At 43.5% G+C, this 14,497-nt stretch overlaps 1 protein-coding gene across 3 annotated transcripts in view; it reads left to right on the forward strand.

The window, feature by feature from the left end:
• The window catches only part of RGL1 (ral guanine nucleotide dissociation stimulator like 1), a 221,891-nt gene that overhangs the window by 150,880 nt on the left and 56,514 nt on the right, over positions 1-14,497 (forward strand). For all 3 annotated transcript variants that reach the window (XM_008145944.3, XM_008145945.3, XM_054711454.1), the window contains one exon: positions 12,133-12,210. In XM_008145944.3, coding sequence (XP_008144166.2) covers positions 12,133-12,210 — 78 coding nt within the window. The remainder of the gene's footprint in view (positions 1-12,132; positions 12,211-14,497) is intronic.

Raw genomic sequence — 14,497 nt, forward strand, 5'->3', positions numbered from 1 at the left:
TAAAAATATATATTTTTATTGATTTCAGAGAGGAAGGGAGAGAGAGAGAGAGAGAGAGAGAGAGAGAGAGAGAGAGAGAGAGAAGAGAAAGAGATAGAAATATCAGTAATGAGAGAGAATAATTGATTGACTGCCTCCTGCATGCCCCACACTGGGGATTGAGCCCGCAACCCCGGCATGTGCCCTGACCAGGAATCGAACTGTGACTTCCTGGTTCATAGGTTGACCCTCAACCACTGAGCTACACAGGCCGGGCTAAGATTGGCTTCTTTCACTTAGTAACATGCAATTAAAGCTTCTCCATGTCTTTTCATGGCTTGATAGCTCATTTCTTTTTACTGCTGAGTCAGATTCCATTGTCTGCATGTAGCAGTTTGTTTGTACTTACTAGGGATATCTTGGCTGCTTTCAGGTTTTGGCAATTATGAAAAAAGGTGCTGTGAACATCCATGTATAGGTTTTTGTGTAGACATAAATTGTCAGCTACGTTGGGTAACTACCAATGAGCAAGATTACTGGGTTAAATGAGAAGAGTATGTTCAGTTTTGTAGCAAACTGCTAAACCGTCTTCCAAAAGGGCCATGTCATTTTGCATTTATTGCTCCATATCCTTGCCAGTATTTCATATTGTCTTCGTTTTGGATTTTGGCTGTTCTAATAGGTGTATAGTGGTATCTCATTGTATTTTTAATTTGCAGTTTCCAATACGCATATGACATTGTACATCTTTTCATGCACTTCCTTGTCATCTGTGTATCGTCTTTGGTGAAGTATCTGTTGAAGTCTTCAGCCCATTTTTTAATCGTGTTGTTTGTTTTCTTATTGTTGTTTTAAGAGGGCTTATTTTTATGTTTTGGGTAACAGTCTTCTAGCAGATGTGTCTTTTACAAATATTTTCTCCATGGGCTTGTCTTCTTACTATCTTGACATGGTCTTTTGCAGAGCAGCTTTTAATTTTAATGACGTCCAGCTTATCAATTTTTTCTTCTTCCATGATTTGTGTCTTTGGTGGTGTGTCTATAAGGTCCTTGTCATGTCCGAGGTCACGTAGGTTTTTTCCTATGTTATCTTCTAGACATTTTATAGTTTTAGATTTTACATTAGGTCTGTGAGCCATTCTGAGTTAACTTTTGTGAAGGGTGCAAAGTCTGTGTGTAGATTCCTCACCCTCACGTCGAAGATCAGTTGACTCTCTGTTGCTCTGCAGTCCTATGATTAGGTTTGAGTCTTATGATGAGCCTGGGCCCCTGGTCTGTGACCTTTACCGGTGCTTCTGAGTTGGTGTTTTTTTCTCCCTCAGGGAAAGGATGGCTAGTGGGACCTGGAGGTGGGGATTTTCCTTTAGGGCGGTTAGTTAGGCTCCAATAAAACCCAGCGAGTTAGGCTCTGGGTAACTAGTTTCCCCCGAGAGCAGGTCTTGTGAAGAAGAATTTACAGAGAACTGAGTGCTCTGGTGTATTTCAAAATGGTTCCTTTTCCCACCCCTTTGCTGGAAGCAGGAGATTTTTTTCTTTGGTATTTATTGTGACAACATGGTAAAGCTTCTATAGACAACCTGGTGGCTTCATCTATAGTTTTTATCATTCAGATGTGTCCCCGCTGAGCTCTAGCAATTCACCAGTTACAGTTCAGGTATTCCTACCTCGGTTGGCTGGTTCCCGTGGGGATCCTCTGTCTGTGTCTCCAGCTTTGGGGGCAGTGGTTTGCCTTCGGACCTCATGTCTCTGATGGATCTAAGAAGAGTTGTGGATTTTTCAGTTGGTTCAGCTTTTTACTTGTTAATTAGGATAGAATGGCTACTTCTAAGCTCCTTCCATGCCAAACTGGACCATGGAAGTCCTCTTTTGCCCATTTTTAAATTGGGTTGTTTGTTTTCTTGTTGTTGAGGTTTAAGCTGTAGCTGATCTTCTCATTTTCTTGACTGAATGTGCACTTTTAAGAAGAACCTTTCTTCCACTGGGAGCCTTGAGGTGGTCGTAGTAAACCTTCTTTCAATTGCTCATAACACACATCCATTCAGCTCTCCAATGCTTTCTTAGCATGAGAAGCTGGGTAAGCATTTTTGAGATGCATACAATATGTTCCAAATTACTTTTTGTAAAACCTCACTTAAAAATAATTAAGTTTTTTTTTTTACTTAACTCTAGAATTAGACTGGGCACTTGCCAAATACTTCAATTCATGCTAGCATGCAGTGCTCATGAAATCCCCTTCCTTCCTTCTCTTTTAGTAGGAGGCAAGGCTTCTAGTATCTTCCCTCTGCTCTCCCAAGTCCAAAGAGAGGGGGGTTATGAGCAGAGGGCACTGTAGGGAGCAGATACTGGAATTTAACCTGCTTCAAGGGCCTCACAGCAACTTGCACTGGTGACCACAGTACCTTCAGGCGCTGGTCTCTTACAATAGGAACACTTATATTAAATGTTACAATTAAACTCATAATATTACTTTTCCTACACTTTTATTTCTTCTCAGAGTCACTTATGTCTAATTTCTATCACTTATATGGGAAAGTTTTTCAAAATAATGCTATACTATTTTCTTAATTTGTTTATTTGATTTCCACCCCCTATTGCTCCCCCCAAAATGTAGAAATAGAATCTTTTGTCCCACGGTGCATGAAAAAGTTGAGGTTTATTTGTCGGTTGGCTCCAGGATGCTCATCCCACTCACAGAGTGGAAAAGCTTTCAGGAAATCCTAACATTGCTTTGTTTCCTTTTCTAGCTCAAAATACAGACATATCGAATATCCTGACTAGAGTGAGGATTTCTTAGAAAACGAAGGCCATTTCTTAAGATTTTTGTTATAACAGATGATTTTAAATATATTTTCTCTAGGTTTGAGTGTTTATGATTCCATAGTCAAGAAACCCTCTGATGGTATATACGTTGTGGTTAAAAATAAAGGCAGATTGCTGAAAGATAAATTGGATTCAGATCATATTTCCTGTGACTCTTAGGAAGATGAAAGTATTTGCTGATGGAAAAGAAAAGAGGATTATAATAAGAGCTATGAGAATCTCTGAGTATTGAAATGCTTCTAACATCAAAAAGAACATTGAAAACTTGTATAGGGCACGCAATTCATGAAAGGTCCCATGCTCTTGTTTCATGCTTTATCAGGTGGAGAAAAGCAGTTTAGATAATAAAACTATAGAAAAGATAGCATTTGTAATAATTTACATTCCCATCTGTGGAGGGCGGAATAATGGCCCCCAAACACGTCTAGTCTTAATCCCGGGAACCTATGAATATGTTGGATTACATGGCAAAGCAGAATTGATGTTGCAGATGGAGCTAAGGTTACTAATCAGATGCCTTTAAAATAAGCAGATTATTTTAGATTATCTGGGTAGGCCCAGTGTTGTCACAAGGGTCCTGAAATGTGAAAGGTGGAGGTAAAAGAGAGTCAGAGGAAAAAAATGTGAGGATGGAAACAGGATCAGAGAGACCAGGAATTCTTGTTCAGGGACTTCGTAGTGCTCATGGGCCCAAGGAAGCTGAAGGTCAGTTGTTGGTTGGTCTTCACCTGTGTTCTGTTCAGGACATCACACCCTGTTCAGCCGAGGCCCACACACTCAGCTTGTGGGAGCGTGATTGCAAACAGAGCGACTGGGCTTAGCCTCACCGTGACAGGCTTTGTTACTCTTTGCTCCCTGTAGCGACACCACTGCTTTGGGTAACCAGAAAGCGTCATTTGGTTGTTTTAGAATCCTATCCAACTAGGAGCACACAAGGGAAAATGGAAATGAGTTCTCTTCCCTGCCGGGCTGCTTGTCTTTGGTAAATTTGTCTTTATTTCTGCCAAGTGGACCCTGCTGTCACCCCGCAGCACTGTGGGTCCTCTGGGAGCCTGTGTGACTGCAGGGCCCTGGCTTGACGAGGTGGCAGTGGGGGTTCTGTTCAAGCAGACACTGACGGGTGTGTCAGGCTTCCCCACGGACCAGAACCAGGCTAGCTTTCATTTCTTCAAACGAGAGAAATATGTTTCTGTGAAGTTGTGTGTGTGTGTGTGTGTGTGTGTGTGTGTGTGTGTGTGTGTGTGTGTGTTTCATTTGGCAAAGGGAGACAGGACATACAGTTACCCTTTTTTAGAAAAGAATACCAAATTTCTCAGCAGGTTTAAAAAATGTGCTGCTGTTTGGGAACTAAAAAAAAAACCCCAAAACTGACGAAACACTGAGAGGCAAGGTGTCTATATCCTGAGTGGTAACTGGCCCCTTTTAAACTCAGTTTTGATAATCCAAAAACAGAGTTGTTGTTTTTTTACCATTTTCTAGCGGTTGCTGGAAGGGGTTGATCACCAATCCCTGTACCAATTTGCTAAAAACTATGGACCCTCTCTATAGGAAAAAAGCTCATCACTAAATGTTGCATGCTGTTTAGAGATTCCAGACTCCCATGAGTTCATCCAGAAGGGACTCTGCTGTGACTCCTCTCATCCCCCTGCAAAGCCTTCTTACATGATAAGGGCGATGGGGATGGCTATTATGCCATTATGAGAAGGGCACTGCTCCTAGCTTATATTGTGATGAGGCAAATGTCCTAAGTATGGTTCTGAAAAATAAATTCATTAAAGTCATTTAATGGTTTAAAAAAGTATATCTCTGAATCACAGTTACTTTTTGCTTTTGTTTTTTTTTTAATCACTTTTCTCTCACTTGACATTTCATTTTTAACCTTTTGGGTTTGTGTGTGTGTGAACTTAACCACTGAGAATGACATCAGGCCCCTCAGGCCCCTTGTCCTAGAAAACGTAATTCCTTTGACTTTGGTCTCTGCTGAAGTTGCCAGTAAGCTCCAGTGTAGATAAAGTGATGCTCTGTTGAGTTTTCTTAAACATGGAAGTAACTAGTCCTCGCAGTGATGGGTACCATGACCTAACCTGAGATGCATTGCATGTGATTTTGCACAGTGTATTTCACAGGGCTCTTGAAGAGCTGTTCATTAGCAGCTTTTTGTGGTTGGGGAAAACTGAGCCACAGGCCTGACTGATTTGTTAATAATGCATTAATTCATCTTAAACCTGAGGAGAATTCTGACTTGTTAACCTTCTGTGATGGTCAGCGTATTGCCTTCTCCCTGGCAGTCCTACCTAACCTGTGCCTCCTGTTGTCTTTCACTGTGACCGCACGAAGTATGACAGCGTGCTAACAGGACAAATAGGCAGTTGACTGTTTAGTGTTGGTGTGAACTGCAGTGCAGGGAGGGGTACTGATGAGCCACCATGCTCTGTGGGCAGAAGTCCAGCCAGAGAAGAGATGGATGACAAGGGCTTGGAATGGAAACTAGATGAAACCTTACAGCAAGGGTGTGGAGGCCATCATAACTAAGAAATAACCTTAAATTTGATTGAGAAAAAAGTTATAGCAAGAGACACCTTTTTGTTTTCTTTCTCTGGATGAATGGTCATTATAAAACCTTTATCTTGTTTTGGTCTCCTCTTTAGGCGGTTGTGGGCTGTGGCTGGGTGAAGGTCGTATTCGCAAGGAACATTTTATAGCATTTTTGTAACTGTCAAGTGAAACAGAAACAACAGGTGCTTTTCTTTTTTTTTTTTTTTTCTGTTAATGCTGCCTTAACTTGCAGGGACTTCTATGGAGATAATCTGTAGAATTATCTCGAAGGGCAAGGAAGGTGGAGGGCCCTTCACGACAAAGGCCCGGAGGGGAGGAGGGCAGTTCTTTCTGGGTCTTCCAACTTTTTCTAACCAGGGGCCAACTTGGCCTAAAGAACCAAATCTTATGAGCAGAAAGCACCCCATGGGGTTCTCTGCTCAGTGTCGCTGGCCCCTCCTTTCTTGCAAGAGAACAAGGCGTTTTTGCCTTGTGGCCTTTGACCTTTGTCCTCTCCTTGAATAACCAACTCCACAGTGGTAGCAAGACCTTTCCAAGGTAGGTTTGGTGGCCACAACCCAGTTCTAAGGTCAGACTTGGGTGGAGAGGTGCCTGCCATGGAGGCTCTTTCTCAGAGTGATTAAAAACAGCCCCTCACTGATCTGTGGGACGCAGATGGGTCTCGGTCAAGGCTTGGTTTCCAAACATCTGCAGGCTATTTCACCCGTGTCATTCTCCTGAGTCAGGGTCAGCTTCTGAACATTTTTCTCATACCTGACCTGTGTTCTTGCAGGTCAGGTAAAGAGAAATGTCTCAGATGTTCACAGGCTGGCGCTTGTTAGGAAAGCAAAGACTCCCCGAGGTCCTTGAGTCAGCAGCTTCATGTGAGGTCTCTCTCCTTGACTTCCTCCTCTCTGTTCTCTCATCTTCCCAGTATGTAGCTTTGTCTCTTCTCTTCCCTCCCCAGCCTTTCTTTTGTTTGTGGTAGGAGAGGATATCAGTTCATTCATTTAGCAAATGTTAATTGAGTGTCTAGTCCATGCTCAGGGGTTATAGCAGTGAGCAAGATAAAACCCAAGTCCTTACTGTGACCTACTAGGCCCTCATGATCTGTCCCTGTCACCTCCATGCCTCATCTTATCCCCCTTCTTACTGTCTCTCCTTGCTCATTGGCCTTCTTGCCACTCTGACACTGCAGCCAGGCCCTTGCACTGGCTCTCTCTTCCTCGAGAGCTCTCGGGAGCCCACTCCTTCACCTTCTGGAGCATTTTACTTAATTGTCTCATTCACATTGGACCTTCTCTGAATACCTCCTATGACGTAGCCACCTCTGACCCTCCAATCATGTCCAATCCTTACCAGCTTTCTTTTTCTCCACTGTACCTTTTACTGTCTGACTTAGCCTTTGTCAGCTAATAATATACACGAACATCTATTGTTTATATCTCCCTCCACGACAATGTACGCGCCATGAAAATAGGGGCCTTGGTTTGTTCACCGCTGTATTTCCAGTGCCCAGAATAGTACCTGGACTTGGGTCTTAGGAAATAGTCATTGGATGAAGACAAAACGAGTGAAAGAATAAATAACTGAGTGAATGAATAAAAAGCTCAATGTTTCTAACCTCAAAGAATTTATAATCTGGTGGGGGGAGACATAGAATAAATAAACAAAATAACCACAACTGTGTGGTTGGGCAGTGACTCAGATGCTGGTAAGTCTGACTATCCAGGTTCAAATCCCTGCCCCACTTATTAGCTGAATTTTCAAGGGCAAATTACTTCAGCTCTCTGGGCCTCATCTTCTCATCTACTAAATCAGAATAATTATAATAATAATACCACCCTAGGAGATTTCTGTGAAAAGTAAATGAAAAAAAAATTTTATAAAGTGCTCAGCACAGTGCGTGGCATATAATAAGCTCTTGGCAATTATTAACTGCTATTATTATTAGATGACTGGCTAGAATCAAGTGGAGCCTGAAAAGTTCTTCAGGACTTCGCCCATCCTGGTCTAGTGTTACTGAGATGTTTCTGTTTGGGAGTAAAGGTTGGAAAGGTCCCCTCCCAGAAAGACTGTCCCTGGCCAGTGTTGTATCTTAGGGATTCTTTGAACCACAAATATCCCTGGTCCTCCCTTCAAACACATATTAAACATTTCATCCTCCCAGATGGGCTCTAAACAATACATCTACCCCCCCTGGAAAAAAACTGTTTCCTGTTTAAATATTAGCAATCAGTTAAACATTATGTTTTTTTTTCTTTTTCTAGTAATTTTTAGGCTGCAGTAAATAATTGCTGAAGGCTGTACTTTAGGAGATACTTGTAAACCTACCTTTCGCCTTGTGATACAGAGAAAACCATGTCAAAAGTCATTCTGACCATTTGTGTTCTAATTTGTTTTATGAGTTACCATTTAAAAAAGGGCAGTTCCTCGGTGGTAAGCCTTCTTAAGAGGTTGGAGCTTTGATCTCAGATCCTAGGCAGGCTTTGCAGAAATTGGAGGTGACATTGTTGGCAGTTTGTCTGTAGCTATTCTACTGCCATTAATTAAACACACGCATCTACACGCCCTTTATTTACTCCCCTGGAGTCAATGAATTGAACTTGACTTTGGTTTTTGCTGGGAAGCTGTGAGAGGGTCCAGGAAACATCAAAGGAATGCTCTTAATCTAGTAAAACTGACTCTCAAATACCCTAGCTCGAACATTAAAGAGTTCTTGATTCCAAAGCTGGTCTAGCTTCTTTACTGTAAAGCATTAATTCTCCTTAATTATAAGAAAAGTTCAGGGGAAAATAATCCCCAGTCCATAAGTCCCAGGCACTTTAATTTTATTTCACTTCTAAAGGTCTCTTTTGTAAAATTGTATATATACACTGAGTGGCCAGATTATTATGATCTCTGAACGCATAATAATCTGGCCACTCAGTGTGTGTGTGTGTGTGTGTGTGTGTGTGTGTAGATAGATAGATAGATAGATAGATATCAGTATATATTTTAGAGGCCCGGTGCATGAATTCATGCATGGGTGGGGTCCGGCCAGCCTGGCCAGGGAGAGGGGACATGGGCGGTTGGCCTGCCTGCCTGCTGGTCGAACTCCTGGTCGAGGGGGCAATTTGCATATTAGCCTTTTATTATATAGGATATACACTGAGTGGCCAGATTATTATGCATTCAGAGATCATAATAACCTGGCCACTCAGTGTATATCACTCTGTTTTTGTTTTTCTCTTTGCATTTTCATACTGCTTACACCTTCATGATCTCAACTTAAAGGTCTTAAAACTTTATTTCTTTTGTATCTTAAATTTTTGCACGAGTTACAGCTATCCTAAAGCTTTTTTATGCTCCTAACCCTTTAGAAATGAAGGCACAGATTGGCTAAGACACTTGTGTAAGCAGATGGTGCCTTTGCAGAACCTAATAGCTGGAAGGTCCATTGTCATATATGCTTAGGGAATCCTACGGAAGCACTCGTGTGCTCCCAACAAATAGCCATCACCAGGCCTGCTGGCTGCCTGGTTTTTCTTTTAATCCTTACCCCAAAATATTTTTCCATTGAGTTTTAGAGAGAGTGGAAAGGAGGGGGAGAGACAGAGAAAGAAACATGTATGCAAGAGAGACACATTGATTAATTGCCTCCCGCATGTACCCTGACCAGGCCAGGGATTGAACCTGCAACCTAGGTACGTGCCCTTGACCCGAACTGAACCCAGGACCCTTCAGTCCCCAGGCCGACATGCTCTATCCACTGAGCCAAATCGTCTAGGGCATGAGTGCCTGTTTTAAGTTCTAAAGAGTAGTGAGCAGAAAAGACAAAAATCCTACTCTTGTGGAATGATGTTGTAATGGACGTTGAACACAAAGAGTAAATTATTACACGTTAGCAGGTGTTAAAGGTGGTGGTGTTAGAGTTGCTTTGTGTTTTCAATAGGTTGGTCAGGGAAGGCCTCACTGATGAAGTGACATTTGAGGAGAGATCTGAAGGAGCTGAGGGAGTGTGCCTTTGGTATAGGTGTGGGACGGGGCAGTAGGGAGTGCAAGGTTCTGAGGCTGCTGTGGGTGGAGCAGCCAGGAGGCCAGTGAGACTGAGGAAAAGTGAGTGCAGGAGACCTGGTCAGAGACAATCAGGAGCAGGTAGTTTAGGGCCTTGTGGGACAGGTAAGACGCTGGCCTTTTCTCAGAGCGAGATGGGAGCCGACATGATGTAGTTTACACTGACTGGGATCATATGGCTGTTGCTCAGAAGCCAGGAGTTAGGTGGCTGTTGCCTTGCTCTAGGGCAGAGATGCTGGTAGGCTGAGCCAGCTGGAAGTAATGAGAAGGGTGTAGATTCAGGACATGTAATAAAGGCGGAGTCAAAAGGATTTCCTGTCGGATTGGGTAGAGAAGAATTAATAATGTGTGCAAACTCCAAGTCTGAGCACCTAGACCACAGGGAGATATTTCTCCTCTGCCACACGTGCATTATTGTTGCTGGTTCTTACTGGCCTCCAAGTTATTATCACAGTCAATCTGGTCCTGATTATGAATCTGCAGACACTCTGGTGGCCCGAAGGGCTATCTGTATCATCTTCTAGGCCCACATTCTGAGAAAATGGTCCTCACTTAATTAATGAGATAGCTTTGCTCACCAGGGTAGGTTGCTTAGTCCTTCTCCACACATCTGACTGCACCGGGGGCATGTCCCTCTGGGTGCGGAGCTGTGGTAGGTGTGAGTGCCATCCCAGCCAGCATCTCAGCTCTGAGTCCGGAAAATGCAGAGAAAGAGCAGCAGAGCTGGAGAAGCTCAAGTAAAGACAAGGAATAGGAAGGTCAGGACACTGTTAGAACAAACAGCTCTGAAGAAGAAATCACAGGAGCAGTAAAATGTGTGTCTTTTCTTTGTAAGGGTTTTTCCTTCTTATTTCTCTCACTCATGGCTCCCCGTTGGAAGAGAAAAGGTGCAATATTTCTAAAATAACCAGGGAGAGAATTAATGGAGGACGGGCAAGAAGAGCTTGGTACAGTGGCTCTCAGAGCCCCACTGCTCACTGCCCCCTGCCCCCTGCCCTTTGCCCCCCAACCTTCCTACTTAAGTCAACCCAAAGCCTACTATGAGAGAACAGGAGGACTCAGTTCACTATGGTGGTGGCCAAGGAGAGAGCCAAAAATTCCACTCTGTTTATTTACTAGGAGTCTCTCCCCGCATTGCTCACTTGGGGTGGAGTAAATCTTCATCTGACTGCGTTGTTGTCTCTGGAAAAGCAAAGGGTAGCCCTGGAAGCCCACTAAGTAGCAGGTGCAGGGCAGCAGGAAGAGAAGCAGGGAGGGCGGAGGCCAGTGGAAAACATTTCAGGGAGGCCAAGAGGTCCATAAGGCTGATGAGCTCGAAAAAGGAGCAGGTGGATCGGGAGGGGCGGTTCATGCCTAAGGGCACAAACTGGAACCTACCAGGATAGGGTGATAAGGAGACCAGACGGACTGGCCTCCCGTCAAACCAGATGGTGGATTTTTATTTTTAAAAGGATTTTAAATGCTAAGAACCAGGAACCATAAGGGCCTTTAATCCCATTAGTAAAAGATAAAAGTGTGCTCTTTAAAAATGTAAAGCCACCAGTTACAGAATTTCTATTATCCAAACTTTGGCACAGACTGTCAGCTGGGGAAATTCCAAGGAATCTCTGAATTCGTCATTGATGGAAAGATGAACTACAGAAATAGTCTAAGCATTATAAGTGAATGTAAAGACTCCTGAAGAATTCAAAGTAAACTTACTACATGTACATCCTGAACCAAATAAAACATGATCTATTTGTATGAAATAGATATGCTTACATACAGAGTTGGAAGAAGAGCGAACCAGGGACTGATCAGTTATTTAGTAAATTCTGAGTACGCTCTGAGCCAAATTTTAACATTTAAGCACCTGTTGCTTCCTAAAATATTGTGCCCCAGTGCCCCCTTCCCTAGTTGATGTGTCTAGGTCAGCCCAGCCTCAATGTACCCACAGCTGCTCTCCTGAGATAGAACAATTCTGCTCTTTGTCTCTATCTCAGCCATCACGTGAGAGTCCAGAATTATTTCCATAACCTTTTCGAACAGGACTCATCCTCGAAGAGACCACAGTCAGTGTGCGGTTGTCACTCCGTGCTCAGTTGTGGCACGTGTGACAGCTGTGTCAGCAGCGCCCTGGCTGCTGGACCCAGTAGAGGGCTGGGGGTGTCGAGTCATGTGCTCAGGAGTTCACGAAGGGCCCTAGCCAGTGTGGCTCAGTGGATGGAGCGTCAGCCTGTGGACTGAAGGGTCCAGGGTTTGATTCCAGTCAAGGGCACATATCTCAGTTACAAGCTCGATCCCTGGCCCTGGTTGGGACGCATGCAGGAGGCAACCAGTTGATGTGTCTCTCTCACATCAATGTTTCTCTCTCTATGTGTGTCTCTCCCTCCATTCCATTCTCTAAAAATCAATGGAAAAATATTCTCGGGTGAGAATGAACAACAACAACAAAAGGTTCACAAAGGGTCATGTAGCATCTGATTATTCTGCTGAGAGGAAAAGCCTAATTTCATTTTTTAAAAATTCAAAGAAATGTTAACTACTAAGAGAAAGTATAAGTAGGGTGATTCATTGTCACTTTTCTATTTAGAATAGGCCAATATACCCATTAAGTAAATATCAATAATCCAATATAATTTTTGATGCTATTTCATAAATATTTCTTTCCTGAATTATTCCTGAATGTTCTTTCATGGTTGAAACTGAGTAGAGTGGCTTTCCAACACCATTGACTGGGTTTTGTTTGTTTGCACCCATAAAGGTATGGAAACCTGACAAGCCCAAACTGTGAAGAAGATGGGAGCCAAAATTCACCGGAGTCCAGGACAGTGATCCGGAAGTGAGTGTCTTTTCTCTGCATTACAGGCTCTTAGTCAAGACTTACTGTCTGAACGAATATGGTTTAGTAGGGTTTTCTAAAAATTCCTTTGGAATATTGCCATTTTTTTTCCATAATGTATAAGCACATAGCATTATTTTTTGACTCTCTAATGACATTCATTTATTCATCCCGTAAAAATGTATTGAGCACCTACTGTTTTCCAGGCTCTGTGTTAAGGAATACAGCCCTGAACAAAAATAAGTAAGGCCCAGCTTTATGAAGTTTATATTTTAGCAGAGAGAGACAAAGAATCCACCCAAAAAGGGAGGAAGGAGGTAAGGGGTCTAGATGCTGGTGGAGTCTGACTCACAACTGGACCAGGAATGCGCTTTCTGGTCTGGGGATGTTGGATCAGAGTCCTCAATGTGATGCAGGCTGGGCTTTGTGACTATCAGGCAAAGAGAATCTGGAAAAAGCTATGAGGCAGGAACAGTGTTCAAGAAACAGTGGGGAGGGGAGGGAGGCTGGAGCAGAGTGATTGAAGGGGCAATTGCTAGGAGAAAAGATTTGTAAGGTAGGAGGAGCCCTGGATCACGTGGGGACTCAAAGGTCTTAGGAAGGACATTGAGTTTTATTCTAAGGAAGATGTGTGTTTAGAAGGTTTTGAGAAGACTAGTGCTGTGTCCTGATTTGTGTTTTTAAAGGCTCACTCTGGCTCTGGCATGACAGTGGGGATGGGAGCAAGAATGCCAGCAAGGAGCCTTTTAAGGGTCCAGGCAAAGGATGATGGTAGGTGGACTTGAGGTTACAGCAGAGGAACTCAGCTTCTGCAGAGTGTTGACGGTGTTGCTGACAGGATGTGCTGGTGGAGAGGATGGGGCATATGAGATAAGAAGAGGAGGCAAGACACCTCCAGTGTTGTGGTGTGAGCAACTATAGAACAGAACCTCAGTTTTACCAGACTGGGCGGACTGGTGGGCAGGAACCTGTTGGTGGGGAGTGTGTGTCAGTAACTTACCTTAGACATGTTCATTTGAGGTCATCAAAGTCTAGATTTCAGGGAAAAGTCTGGACTGGAAGTATAAATTTGAGTATCCTTAGTTTCTCCATGGTAGTTAAAGCTATGGGAGACTGCATGTGACCTCCTGGGGATGAAGGGTAGCTAGAGGGAAGTGCAAATGAGTTAAGGTTAGGGGGCGAGATCCTGATGGGGAGTTTGATTCAGGTAGGGTACCAGGAATGCGCTTTCTGATCTGGCGGGAATCAGAGCCTTGGTTCCCTTCAGTGTTTAGAGTTAGGAAAGGAGAGGGTCCAGCAGAGGAGCCTGGATCAGAGCAGCTGGGGGAAGGAGAAGAAAGATGTTATGTTCCAGAAGACAAGCTAAGAAAGGGTTCAGGGTGAGGAGGGACCAGCTGCGTCTGACGCTGCCCATAGATCAAGTGAGAGGAGTCTGGGGAGTTGACTATTGCTTTTGCAATGCTTTGATCTTTTGTTTGATTAGCACAGATGTGGTTTAAGAGAGGATGGAAAGGGAGGGAGAGGGGATGGTGAGTTTGACAACTTTTTGGAGTTTTGCTATAAAGAGGTAGAAGATCGCCGAAACCGGTTTGGCTCAGTGGATAGAGCGTCGGCCTGCGGACTCAAGGGTCCCGGGTTTGATTCCAGTCAAGGCATGTACCTTGGTTGCGGGCACATCCCCAGTAGGGGGTGTGCAAGAGGCAGCTGATCGATGTTTCTGGCTCTCTATCCCTCTCTCTTCCTCTCTGTAAAAAATCAATAAAATATATTAAAAAAAAAAAAAAAAGAGGTAGAAGATCATCTAGGGGCAAGTGGGGCTGTTTTCATTGTGTATATGTTTTGTTTTGTTTTTACAATGGGAGATCATTTACGCTGATGATCTTGGAGACAGTCTGGAAAAATCCACGATGCAGAGGTGGGGGATACAACTATAGCAGTGATATTCTCAAGTAGGTGGTATATATTTCTGAGTGCCTGGAACACTGGTAGTAAATATTCATTTTGGGGCCAAAAAATCCTATGGAATTTTTATCCCAGAGGATTAACCCATGCACTCCTTTCTTCAGAAGCCAGGGATGTGAAGGTTAGAAACTGTCTTTTAAACTCCCAAATTAGGCTCCAGATAGTGTTATACTTTTCTTGGATGGGCACACCAGTGTAGTTATTTGAATGCCAAGTGCAAGATGTGGCGAGTGGAATGCCTTATTCCTAGAGGGCTTGGGGAATGCTTCTTGGAGGTGACATTTGACCTAGGTCCTAAGAGGGGAGGGTGAAGAGCCATCAGGCA

The sequence above is a fragment of the Eptesicus fuscus genome, chromosome 22 (assembly GCF_027574615.1).
Source record: "Eptesicus fuscus isolate TK198812 chromosome 22, DD_ASM_mEF_20220401, whole genome shotgun sequence".
Lineage (NCBI taxonomy): Eukaryota > Metazoa > Chordata > Mammalia > Chiroptera > Vespertilionidae > Eptesicus > Eptesicus fuscus.